Source organism: Aphelocoma coerulescens, chromosome 1 (assembly GCF_041296385.1).
Source record: "Aphelocoma coerulescens isolate FSJ_1873_10779 chromosome 1, UR_Acoe_1.0, whole genome shotgun sequence".
In the NCBI taxonomy this organism is placed as follows: domain Eukaryota; kingdom Metazoa; phylum Chordata; class Aves; order Passeriformes; family Corvidae; genus Aphelocoma; species Aphelocoma coerulescens.
In genome coordinates this window covers 40,614,312-40,628,612 of record NC_091013.1, presented here as the reverse complement: position 1 = coordinate 40,628,612, position 14,301 = coordinate 40,614,312, and the positions used below count along the sequence as shown (strand labels likewise).

Genomic DNA, 14,301 nt, shown 5'->3' with positions numbered 1-14,301 from the left:
TGAACCTCATCCAAAGTATGAAAACAAAAAACTAAGGGAATGATGGGAGCATATGTCCGAGTTATACCCCAGAAGTGTAACATGTCTTTTTCCCTTCCACTGGGGGCGCATTCTTAGGCAAATCGACAGCGATGGACAACTTTGGGAATCTTAAGGGGGCTGCAACCAGCTGATGAGACCCCATAGATTTCTCAAAAAAATTGTCACGAAGGAGCCATGAATGATGGCAATGCTGTAGTAAAGAATATTACCACGCTGGGGTGCAGGACTGACAAGTATTTTGGCTGGGGAGCGTTTCTGAGGCGCTTACCTCCGTTGAAGTCTCTTGGCGTCAGGATGAATGCTAGCTGTCCTGGGGCTGCCATCCCTTTGAGGGGAGGGAGATACAGATGAGCCCAAAGGTTCTCTTCTAAACACAAGTCCTTACTGCAAGCTGGCCAAAAGGTCCCTGCAATCAAAGAAATCATTGTGGTTTTGCATGTGGCGCATTTATGTCCTTTAATCAAGGTTTGTCAGCCATCTAACATGTTCAACCACAAAGGAAAAAATAAAGGCATCTGCTGGGTAGCCAATGCAGAACAGAAACTAAGTAAAGAACTGTTCATTCCAGTTTGGACTCTGTGAAGTCCATGAAAAACACAGGTAACACAACACTTCAGACTAAGCAGAACCACCTCAGTACACAGTATTTTATGCATGTATACATGTATAAAAAAAGCTGTTTGCCTTTGGAATCATTCTCCAATGCTCTGAAACTCCTGCCTTCTTCAGGTCTCAAGAAAAAATGTCACATTTTAATTCCTAGACATACATATTAGTCAAGTCTACTATCTAATGCAGCAGACACGTTTCAACAATTACCTCTTGCAATCACCACAGCAATATACAATTAATCTTTAAATGCATCCCTTTTGCCATAAGCTAGTTGTAATAGGGCTTGCAGAGCTGCTTGCTTGGAAAAAAACCCACAACAATGAATGTTCTGTCACAGTGCTGAAAAAAGATTCCTTCTGCAGGGCATTTAGCAGACTTTTGTGTTTGCATGCCAACATGCTAAAGCCACGAGCTCCATGTTTTCCGTAGTGTGAGTCATCTCTAACAGTGTCCATATTCACAGCCTCCTTGGCACATTTCCTGGGCACATGCCCTTCACCATAGAAATGATTCTTTATAGCCCAGCTGTCACAAGCCTAGGCATGTCATATTAAGCACATGATTTCCCAGAGCTGCAAACTAGTGGGCGATCTGAATTTATAACTTCTACCAAAGTATATTATAGTAGAAGCATATAGACACATTTCTTGAACTGGCTGCTCTTAGCTAGCAAATGCAAGAAACTTGGACAACAACGGAACAACAGCACACATTTCACTTCATAAAGGACTGGGTAACCACTACTTTGGAGCACTAAGTGTACACGAACCCATACTCTTCCTATTCCCACCTGCCTACAGCCACTTTCCCCTTCCTCGCTTCATAACACATTGGTGGAAAAGTAAAAAATCCTGTCCCTTACAGCCGCTATCCTTTTAACTTACATTTTTTATTCTTAGTGGAGCTGACAAGAATCATCCTTCCCTTCCCTGTCCACCAGGCAAATAACTACTTCATAACTGTATCTACCAAGCCATTGCCTTATGGGGGGGGTGGGGTGGAGGGGTGGGAACCTAACTACTAACTGGGGTAGATCTTTTCCCAGGAAATCCACTTACAGAAACACAGAAAGATTAATGAGTGACTTACGTGGTCCTATGGCAATCCCAACAGACCATCTACTCACCTCTTATGAATAGTCACCAAGAAGGCAAGAAATACAAAAATGTAACCCTTAATCAAAGCTCCAAATGGAACTGAATTTTACTGAGTGAATCTGGTTATTGATGAACTGTACAAGGTCCCAAAACAGAAAATTGGAAGCAAAAGCAAATAAAGAAATTGGAACCAAAAGTAAATCAGCATTAGTTCACAGAATTCTTTATCTCAGACAAGCTGCATTACATCTAAAGCAGAACTAACAAAAGAACTTTGCAGCCAATGAATACTGAGATTAGCAATTCACTCCACACACACACCAAAATGTCACCCTACACCGGTCTATCTTAAACCTTCTTCACTGGAGTAGTTCACATCAATAGGACACAGGGGGTTTATAATTACTCCCTCCTCTATACCAGAAAAAAACTTCCAACAGCAAATATGAGGCACACAAACCCCTTCTCCATTGCCCAAAATCACAATTGCTCTGATGTTTACATCTGTTCCTGTTTAGCCGTTACATCAAATTAAATTCAAAATTCAAGTTACAGATCAGATTTACTTCATAGGTCCGATACCAATTCACTCATTGATTTAATCCCTTTTTTACCACTTACCACAATTTCCAACATCTTTTTCACTCCTGCTCTGCAGCCTATCAAGCTATAACCCTCTTTTCCTACCCCTTTTGCATTCACATGCTACTGAATTCCACTACTCCCTTTACAGAACACACATAGGCCAATCCTTCTTCAAAACTCTTACTACTAATGGAGTTGTACACATGTATCAACACTACAATAGCTCAGGATGTTCAAGTCAGACTTCTGTCAAGCTCATCATTTCAGTCCCTGAAAAACATATTTTTCTGGAAACCCTTTATTATTTTCCACTTTTTGCCTTTACAAATTTTACCCTGACTCTAGTTACTGGTAAAAACACCTTCTATTCACATAAATAATTTCCATTCTGCCTTCCTCTTTTATGTTTTTGTTTTGTTCTTACAATTTGCTGTTTCAAGGAACTGTTGAAGGAAGCAGAAAGGGAGAAAGCTCTGTACCTCCATATGATCATTTTTATCCCAACAGTTACACAACAGCTTAGAATTTAGTAGTATAATGAAAGAGCCTTAAGAACTTGTTTGAAAACACTGGCTACTAAATACAAGAACTGCAATGTTTTAGAACTAATACACTCCTTAAACCTATTCACTGGGAAACTTCCCTTTTGAAGTTCAGAACTTCTAAGTCTAACCAACTTTTTCAAAATAAGAATTTCTGAGAGTTCAACACTCGAACATTTAAAAATGCTTACCAACACATTCTGCAACATGCCATAATGTTCCCTTAAGTGTAAAGAATGTGACTCTTCTGCTTTTATACAACTATGTGCATACAGACCATGTGGACACTTAGAGTAAGAAATTTGACCCAAAAATTTATATAAATGCCAAAGTATACTTAAGTAAAAGAAAGTATACCTGAGCAATACAGACTATCTAACATTCACATTAAAAATGCAACAAAAACATAATAACTGTGTAAGCGCACCAGTTTATGACAGAGGTAGGTAAAGAAGTTTTCAACCAAAATGTTTTAGAGGTTCATGAGAACATCAGATTAATAGACTGGCAGCCACCTGATGGCAGGACTAACCACATTCTAGATGACAAGCTTTGTGCCAGGAAGTCTATCTGAGAAAAAAATGGGGAACCAGCCCACAAAACTAATGCACCTAAGCCTGGGCATAAATACATACACACACTCTCTTTTTCCAGCTCTACAGTTGGCTGATGGAAGAAGCTTCATAAACAACATATTGGCAGTGGGCTTGCATAAAACTTTAGACTAATCTGAACCATCAGTGTACAATGCTCTAATCCTTAAGATAAAATACTTAAAAATATAAATAAAAAAAAGGTGATTAGTCCCCTGCCTACTCAGTGAGCTGAACCACTTCACTGAAAGTTCCAACAGTCCCTGTGGCTACTTGCAAGGACCTCCCCTTTGCAGCAACAAGCTTGCACCTCAATGCCATATTAATACTCTCTTTTTAATTCTTTCAGCAACAAGGGTAGCAGTTAACACACAAGTTACAGAAGGACATTTGACACAAGATTACATATGGTTAGAAAGCAATGCTATGTCATCCTGATCTGTATGGCCAAAATAATACAGGGCTTCATGTTGCAGCTAATCTAGAAGCAAGCCATTACCAAAAACTGTGGTCCTTTTCTCTCCCCCCAGTTTTTAGGCCACTCGAGTCTACCATTTTTTAATTTTTTTTTTTGCACCTGACCTAGCAGTTCTGTAGATACAGGTCAGAACTGGCTGATTGGTTAGTGCTTGGGGTTTGCTCTTTTCAAGAGCCAGGTTGTTTTTGGAAAGGACTGGAGAAGACATTGAGGAAACTTGTTTCCCAGGTGAACCAAGTCATGATGCAGCCGACAGATCCAACACAAGTAAAATGGCAGGAACACGTAAGCAGGATGGGGAACAAGATACTGCTGCTGCCTATTTTTCATACCTGTTAGATCTGCCTAAAAGCAGGTACTGAGATGCGAAATTACACACATACTATACAGAGGTCAGCAATCACAGCAGTATAAAGGCAGCATTTAAGGCCGTCACAAGGACAATACAAACATATTACTTCCAAAAACCAATATTTTACATTAACCTTTCTAAATTTTTATTAAAAACAAGATCAGAATAACATCATACAGTTAAGTACTTAGAGAAAATACAAAACACAGCTACTACAGACTCTGTTTTCTTTGAGATATACTAGGTGATGCTTCCCAACCTTGATGTACTTGTACAGTAAGAATTACTTATCCATAAAAGGCTAAAAGTGCAGAACTGATTACACTGATGAACAGGAAAATTCATTGTTTACTAGGTAGATTTTTCAACAGATGTGAAAAAATAGGGCAATATGATGCAGATTCCAGAAAGTCATAATAGTCCCTTCAACTGCTGAAGGCAAATACTGGAATAACAAGTTTCAAAGAGCACAATTCAAAACAGTACCTTTGAATAAAGACAATGTAAACAAGTGACTCTTTTCTCATTAAGGGCACAGTAAATGACTACAAGGAAAGACAGAAGTAGTAAAGAGTATGGGCAACAAAGGTTCAGAGTTCAAGGTAAGGTCTCTGAAATAAGAAGGGACCAAACTATTTTAAATATGAAAACAGGACTTCACAGCAAAACAACATGACTCTAGAAACAGAGTTTATGGGTTCTTTGGCATCCTTTTGCCTTTGTCTTATTTATGGTTACTGGGAGGGTCTATCAGTGCAAGCTTTCTACGTGTTCTTTTCAATCAGTAGACTGACAAGAGAGAGCCTATCAGAACCATTACAGAAACCTTCTTGCCACCTCCTTCTGAGCTGTCCAGCCACATGTCACTTCCACATTTACTGTGGACAAATGAAGGCAACACTCACTCAACTCTGCAGGCTAGAGCTGCCTAATGAGAAGAGAGGGTTATGGGGCTTCAGAAGAAAAGTAAGCATACCAGAACACAGGCTGGATCACAGGAAAGTGGGTCTCATTTTGCTCTCAACATTGCCACAATAACAGAATTTGCAGCCCCAGCCTTCCTATCATTCCATCTGCAGGAATTCCTACAAGTGAAGACAATTCCTTCTAGCTTTGGTCTAGAGAACAAAGAAGGCACTCCACCACCTCAACCCCTCACAAAATGCAATGATGACAACATGGCTGCAATTGCAGCAGGCAAAATGGCAGATAGTTACAGCTTTTTCATTTAATCCTGCCTAAATGAGTCCAGAGAAGGACACTGGAGCTAGGGAAGGGGTCTAGAGTACAAGTTTCACAAGGACCATCTGGGGGAGCTGGGAGTATTTAGCCTGGAGAAAAGGAGGCTCAAGGGAGACCTTATTGCTCTCTATAACCACCTGAAAGGAGGCTGCAGTGAGGTGGGGGTCGGTCTCTTCTCCCAGGTAACACGTGACAGGATGAGAGGAAATGGCCTTGAGTTGCACCAGGCAGAGGTTTAGATGAGATACTAGGAAAAATTTATTCACAGAAAGGATTGTAAAGCATTGGAAGAGAGTACCCAGGAAAGCAGTAGTCATCGCCCCTGAAAGTGTTCACAAAACGTGAAGACATGATTTAATGGTGAACATGGCGGTTGTGGTGCTAAGTTGATGGCTGGGCCTCATCTTGAAAGGTCTTCTCCAAGTTTAACAATTTTATGACTCTGGTTCTAATGCCCATCCAAAGTTCAGGGACTGTAGTTTGCAAGGGCACTAGCTGCTGCTGTGGGGCTGGGCACAAAGCACAATGATGGATCATCAGGAAACTACTCACATGTTTCACTTCCCCCTGTGCTGAGGCAGCAGCCCCTGTTGAAGTGGATTATATAGTCTTAAAGTTAAGCAGGAAAAATCTCAGTCCCACTCTCCCACCCGGATAAGCATGAAGAAACCTGCTAAAGGCTGCCTGTTACATCAAATGACAACAGAATGCACCAAGTCCATTAACTTCTGACTGACCCACAGCACACATTTAAGGTCACATCAGTTCAGAGATGCTCATAAATGTTAAAGTAAACCAGTTAAACCTGTAAAGCAAAAGAACATCAGCTTCAGTAAGTTTAAAGTCCCACATAAACACTCAAATTCAAAGTTACATTAGCTAGAATATTCAACACATTCACATTAAAGTTCATGAGTCTCCTAAAGCATTCGAGCTCAAGCTTCTTTAAATTCAGCAAATACTGATCTAAAAACCCCCAAAAACCTGCTACTGGCATAAAACCCACCTCATATAAGCTGTTCCAATATTTAAGCTGTCTTCCCTTTAAAACAGCACATGAGATTATCAGATGAAATTTGCTTATCTTGACCATTCAGCAAATACATCTTGTCCTATTTTGGCGTAACTGATTAGAAAGCACTAAACCATCAGCACTTAAACACAGAAAGGCTTTGCTATATACACACTGAATCACTTCCAACCTTCTCTAAAAAAAACAAAACCTAGCCTGAACTTCAGTCATCCTCCAGAATACAGGCTTTCCAAACCTTGAACTGTTCCTGAGAAGTTCTTTACCGGCCGCATTGCAGTTTTCCAGCCCACTGTGAACTGGCCATGTTATTCCAAGAAGAGTATCACTGATCCTGTGTATACCAAAGCCTTAACCAATACAAGACTTGCTTTGGCTCAGCCACAGCACTGCTTAGCACCCTCACATTCATCTGATTACAAAAAATAAAACCACAGATTAATTTCAGAATCACCATTTTTCATAAATAATTTTTTTTCTTGCTGGAGTTTATTTGCCAGAACTCATTGTACTACAAAGTTCAGTTAATTAAACTTCATAAAAGCATTTTTTTTTATTAGGGTAGACTCTGTCACTCATAAAAGTTAACCAGAAGCTATTTTCTGTTTTCTTGCTGTCTATAGAAACACCAGCTTGACTTTCAGCAGTAGGTATATTATATCCTAGACATAAAATAAAAACCCATACGGGTTTTATGTAACAAAGCCTAAAGTTAAAATTATTGGCAGCTATCCTTTATGAACCTTCTATCACTGCTTCCTATAATTTTTTTTTTAAAGAATTCTTAAAATACATTTATAAAATGGGAAGCTGTCTGTGAAATAAAGGGGGAAATATACTTTGAGTCTTATTCTTCTTGGGTCAATAAATTTAAACAGTTCAAAAGAGGGTATTTTCTGAAGCTCCAAAGTGTGCTAGAAAAATATATTTGAAGGATGAAGAAACACAAGCTTAGAGACAGTATATTTTTTAAAATACAGTAATATTTTTAAAATACATACTACAAGACTAGTTCAATACCAGTTTGATATCACTTGCACCTAGTTACAATGAACGATGAAACTACTTATAAATTATTTGCTCTGCCATTACATACATATGTATAGATGTCTAAGACAAGGAAATGAAAGAATTTTCAATATACACATACATATAAATACATCAATCTCAGCTTTTCACCACATACATTTATTAACCTAAGCTTTGAGAGTAATGTACATATACACATATACAAAAAAGTCAAGGGTCTTTAATCTTCAATGTTTTAAATATAAACACAAATTAATTTGCTCATATATTCCTAAATAATAAGACAAGATCAAGAAATATAAAAACATTATTAAGTTATAATAAAGCAATACCAAAAGTTATTAACAAAACTGAAGAAACATTATCAGAGAGGCATCTGAATCTTGAAAATAAAACAGATTTCAAACAACAAGGACACGAGAAACAACCACACAACCAAATCTAACTAAGCTCTTGAAAAATTGGTAAAGCAGAGTAAGATGCAAAAGGCAGAGCTGACAAGCTTCTAGACTGAAAAACTTTTAGAATAAGTAGCATAGCAATACTTCCTATTTAAAGCACAGCAAAACTCAGAAGAGATAGCAAATTTCAGCCAAATTTCTAAGAAATTTTCTAAAAATTAATAAAAACAAAAGAATCCCTAATCCATTACAAGGAAGAATGTGGATGCTGTTAACCTAAAGTCTAAAGAAGTAATTAGACCCAGAGAAGTTTCATGAATTAATTCCATAAGAATCTAAAAAGAACTACAATTCTTCTATCCTTGGAGCATTTAATCAGATCATCAAGGAACAGATAAACCTTTCATTTGGAAGACAGCAAGCAACATTGATACACATTTTTAACACACCATGGCAGATAAGGAATGGCAATCCCTGTAGATAAATGCACCCATGTAAACCATGACACTGCAATTTGCTTTAAGAGCAACATTGCAGTTACTTCTTATATTCTACAGTAGACAGAAGACCTTTTTTCCCAATAGAATGGGAACATTAAAACATTGTATTTAAAAATACAATGCCTTCAGAAAAGGGCATTTCTGTTTTATATAAATACATCTTGATTTCTGACAAAAAGGTGTACCACAAATAAACTTATATTCAGAATGACAACCTAAACTGATACCACTTCACTATTGCTTTTGCTCTATTTGCATGAACTCTGACCACAGCAACTGCACACAAACCTCCAGCAACAGACACACAGAACAAAGTCTAGAGGGAATGCAAGACTTGCTTTATGGGAGCAATAAGCTGCTTCTTATTTAAGACTCACTGTGCTAAAGCAGTAATATTTCACATGAACAGATATGGCTTAGTCCCTGGATATGAAAGAAGAATTTGCTATAAAGAAAACACATTTCCAAAGTATTCAATTAGTATATACAGAGAATTGTAGAGTAAGAAAATTTACAAGGCTTTTGGCTATATCACACTATTCTAGATAGAACCTAGAAATTAAACAATGTTTTCAAAAAGTAAATTACTAGAACAAAGTAACCTTCATCAACTCATTAAATTGCAATAGTTATTTCAAGCTGTCCTACCATGTATATCATGCAGTAGACATGAAGAGCTTGACAAGCTCTTCTCACATCAACTCAAGACAGCATGAGGCCTCAGACAAGCACAGTGGTATTATATAAGCCTTGTAAAATTTCAAGCAACAGGTTCCTGGACACACTGGCATGTAAAATCACATAGCTTAATGGAAGAAGGTGTGGAATAACACAGAATGAAGAACAATATAAAGATATCTCAGAAAGAGGTGATCCAATTTATTAAAAAAAACCACCAAATATTAAAAAACTCAAGCCCAAAACATTCTGCCTACCAGAGAAAGGATAGCAATTCCAAAAACAAGTTCAATCTGTTTGCCAAGAACAATTAACAGAAAATCAATTAAGAGTTCCCTATAAACAGTACCTCTTTCTATCCAACATCCACCAGATACATGGTCAACATGCATGAGGCTGCACAGACCACAGGATAATAAATGGCGAAATGGTTGGCAATATAAACTGAGATCTTATTGTTTTCCTACTCGCTTATTTCAAAGAAGTTTGTTCACTGAGAAGACATTACTTTCTTGTAATTAGTGCTAAACTGTCCAATCACAAAAGAAATAATGTCTCTTGATCACTCAGCACATGGAAAAATTAATGTGTTAAACATTCTCAGTGACGGATTATCTACACTATTAGAAACAGAGTTAAAAGACAGCCAGACCCTTAGAACTACATATAGCAGTCCTGGATTCCAAATACAACAGAGACCTGCAGCGAATAAACTTAGATTTCTAGCCAAGAATATGAACCAATTCATTGAAATGTTAATATAGTCCCTTTTGTGTGTGCGTATATATGTGATGACACATTATCTCTATCTCATAACAAGACCTGACTCTTATTTTAGAAAGCAAACAGAACTGCAAAATGTTGCCTTTGCAAAGATTCTACCATTTCAGCATCACCTAATAACCACCACACATTAATTTTTAGCAGCATAAAGAAATGAACTTTTCGTTTTGAAGACCAAAAGTTCTGTAGTACCAAGTGTCTTACAAACAACACACATTCACAAAGAACTAAAGCCATGAGTAGTTGCACATTCTACTAACTGTAGAAAGAGATGTACTTCATGGCAAAAGTAACTGAGTCATACACAGCCACTATTGGTGCAGTATCCTAGAAAGCTGACACAAGTTGAAAAACTCACAGGCTACTACACTGAACAGAAGAAGACATGTGGAAGGTAACAGAGGGTCCCCTTCACAACAATAAGCATAAATATCCCTATTGACACTTTGACCCAACCAAACTCATTCAGGGTTCAGAGCCCTACAATCTCCTCTCATCCTCCATCAGGAAAAGCAACCACTGCCATAACACCTTCAAAAAACATTGACATTCACTTAGTTCAAATTTGAACACTGGATTTTCTTTTTCAGCCCCCTTGTTATTACACATTTTTAAAACTAATAAGAGGTTTTCCCATCAGACTTTTTCTTATATTCTATTTCTTATCCTGTAAGAGCTAATACCCCTTGCTGGTTTCTCATGTGGGTACAAATGACACCAAGGGTAACTAGAAACTATCACATTCGATTTCAGAGCTCTGGAGATGATGGTCAAGGGTCTGGAGGCCCAGGTAGTCTTCTCCTTGATTATGACAGTTTGGGTCAATGATAAAAGGAGAAGTAGATGGATTTACAAAGTAAATAACCAGCTGCATCACTGGTGTTGGCAACAAGGTTTTGGTTTGGGACTGTGCTGATTGGAAGAGATGGAACTCACCTCATGAAACAGGTCACACAAGCCTTTGCCAACAGAATGGCCAACCTGGTAAAGTGAGCTTTGAACTGGGAAAAGTGGGAGTAGAGGAGAGGACTGTGACATTTCCTTGCACCCCTACTGGGACACAGATACACTCAAACACCTCTGTGAAGTGCTGGCACACCAATGAAGGCAGTATAGGGAACAAGCAGCAGGAATTTGAGATCTGTGTGCAGCCACAAGGCTTTTTTCTCACTGTGATTACCAAGACATGATGGGACAGCTCACACAACTGTAATGTCACAGGGAAGGGCTACAACTGTTTAGAGCAGACAGACCAGAAAGGCAGTGCTGGAGTTGCCATATTCATTTAACTATCAATCATTGACCGTGTAATTTCAAAAGCAGTAGTAGCCATGAGGAAAACTTCATCCAACTTACTGTGCTCAATTAAGTGCCTTCTGATACTTCTGAGACCACACCTATACATAACATCTAAGTCCTGTTCTGGTAATAAGCTATCAGGTCTAAAAATCACTAACAAAGCCCTTCACTGATAAGATATCCAAGCAAACTGGTTCAGAGCACAAGGAAGAAAAGAAAAACTGTCCCTCACTTGAGTAATGCATCTCCTGGATCCAGAAAAAGTCCTTTTCTCTTTGAAAACTAACTGGCAATCTCAGAAATACAGAGATAAAGCAGGGTGCCCCTTTTAGAACATTCATGTCTTTGCTGAGAAATAGACAACTTCCACAAAAGCAAAAGCAGACTGAATTAAAGTATTTTATGCCTACTTCTAACTTCAAATCCTGCCAAGATGACAAACTCTTATCTAGACTCTCATCTCACTGTTGTAAAAGAAAGCTATTGAGATGGGAACAAAGTCTGCCCAAAGGAATAAAGTAATACCAAAAGCTTTCAGGTATTTCCACTACCTTCAAGATGTAATAAATCATTACATCCATCCAATTAAAACCAATAACAAAAACAGCAAAACAAAACAAAAGAGCAAGATTTCTGGCACACTTAAAACTGAATCCTGACAATAATAATATGGCAGTGGGAGGAAAGGCAAACAGATTCACAAGACAGTTAACAGAAACGCCTTCCATCATTAGCTTCACTTATCTCTAATGTGCAAAAAAATTTACTTTCAGATTTTAATTTTTAAATCACTCAGATCAAGGCTAGGTTCAGTCTCCTCAGAAGGACCTAATAGCTTAGAATGATCAGGGATCAAACCCTGACAAAAAATTTCAACCTTTACAAAACAGCTGATACTACATTGCTTTTAATGTTTTGATAATTCAAATGCAGACTTAGGTTGAATTTTCAGAATTTAAATAACCTAATATTAAGAGAATATAAACATATTAGAGCTCAACAAACTCACGTTATTTAAGAGGTTTTTTTGTACAGAAACAGACATGCATTTTTTCCTATTAAGTTCTGTCACATACTTCACAAAATACAGTAACTCATTCTTTCTTTAGAACTGAAAGGACAAAAATGCATTTTTCTTCAGCTGAGGTCTGACAAACCTCACCAAAAAAACAGACACAACTGGATAGCCTGGAAAAGAATTACTTATAAAATCAAATCGCCATCTGTGAGTATCTTACCTTTAAATAGGATCCATAATATTTAGTTACATATGGACTGTCACACTGACTCAACACTGTGATTTCTTGTTGGATGTCTTCTATTTCATCTTCTGCTTCTTCTAGGTCAATAATTTTTATAGCGACAACTTTCTGAGTCCGATTGTCAATTCCTTTAAAAACTTCACCAAAAGACCCCTTACCAATTCTCTCCAGTTTTGTAAACAGCTCTTCTGGATCTGCCTTCAGAGTCTGTTAAAAATAAAGAGAAAAGTCATTCAGTATTTGTAACACTAAACCAAAATGCACTGTTTTTAAAGGCAACAAACACTTCAAATTCCTATTTATCTAGCTACCTTTTTCTACCTCCATAATTATCACATTCTTTCTACATCCCTTATATGCACACACTGATAGGTTTATGTTACACTGTACATAAAGAACAAATGTAACTCTGTCCATGTGTCAGGGTTTTATCCTATCTGGCAACAGAAAATGCTGCTATCTCAATTTCTTTTCCTTTGCCAATAAAGAGTATCCAGAATGAAAGATTGTTACACAGATTTGTTTTTTATTAAAAGCAAATAGATCAAACACCTCTACCAATAAAAGTAAGCCTTTTGTCTAACCTTTCCTCTTGAAATTGGTTCCCTCCCAGATCCCAGAATCCTTCTCTTTTGTATTTTTCACGTATCTCATCCTCCTAAGGATTTCATTCACCTTCTTCAGGGTACAGAGTACTGTTTCCTTTTGTTTGATGTGACAAACAATCCTCCTCAATTTTCTCCTGCTAAGGATCACCTGCATGAATAGCCAAGTTTCCTCCTTCTCCCTGATGCCAAGGTTTTCTCAATCAGGATTTATTTATCTTTTTCTTCTTCTCTCAGTTGTGTAAAGTCATTCAGTCCTAAAAAACATCCTGTTCCCAGCTTTCTTGATTTGAGCAGTCATATAAAAGCCACGAGTCCTCACCTAAACATGCAAATAAGACTTAGGTGGACCACACTGCCACATTTGGTTTTTCTCCACTGTAAAGTATTCAGCTCACTACTGCTGCTCAGACTTCTCACTTTCAGTGCACGGATGGTAAGTCCCACAGCATCTTGTACCTTCTTAATCTAACAGCACAGACCCTCACTAGCCAATAAAAAATACATACATTGCAACTATAGGGAAGTTGGACTACATGATCTTTAAAGGTTCCTTTCAATCCAAACCATTCTATGATTAAACTGGAAAAGTCATAAATAGAGGGAATAGTCATGAAATGAAGAAAAATAGGATAGGATTACTTAGAATCTTCTCCTTAAGAAATAAAAGTAATACCTTAAAAGACATGTTTGTGTTTTTAAAAGGATGACACTCATGCTAGCTAAGTGAAAATACATTGTTGATATAGAAAATGGCTCATACAAGAAGAATTCAGTAATGCCTAAATAAGTATAAAACCTCACTTTATACTTAGCCCAACTTTGTAGTAGCATGAAGAAGGGAATGAGAATTTCTAGGCTACCACCGGCAAGCACTGAAACAACATTTTCTGTAACAAGTAAATTTAGCTTATAAACCACCTCCCACCTATACTTCTGTCTACTTCTGCTCTCACATCTCAAAGGTTACATAATTAGCCCATGCAGCTGCAAGAGGAAGATAGCCTAGAACACAGTTTTTCTGGAGGTATCTGAATTTCACACTGAAATAGGTGTTTTGAGGACCAGGTAGCTGGAACTGACTGAACCCAAAGATAAACCCACTCGGTTCTCAGAGCATTTTATCATCTGGCACAAATTGGGAGTACACTACTACTTTTGGTACTTTGAA

At 37.8% G+C, this 14,301-nt stretch overlaps 1 protein-coding gene across 5 annotated transcripts in view; it reads right to left on the bottom strand.

Annotated features, from left to right (window-relative positions):
• The window catches only part of STK24 (serine/threonine kinase 24), a 53,461-nt gene that overhangs the window by 27,029 nt on the left and 12,131 nt on the right, over nucleotides 1-14,301 (bottom strand). For 3 of the 5 annotated variants that reach the window (XM_069008050.1, XM_069008065.1, XM_069008058.1), the window contains exon 2: nucleotides 12,502-12,732. In XM_069008050.1, the coding sequence (XP_068864151.1) occupies nucleotides 12,502-12,732 (231 nt within the window). Of the gene's footprint in view, nucleotides 1-310; nucleotides 406-12,501; nucleotides 12,733-14,301 lie in introns of those variants that run through there. The other 2 variants (XM_069008102.1, XM_069008073.1) reach the window with 2 other exon arrangements.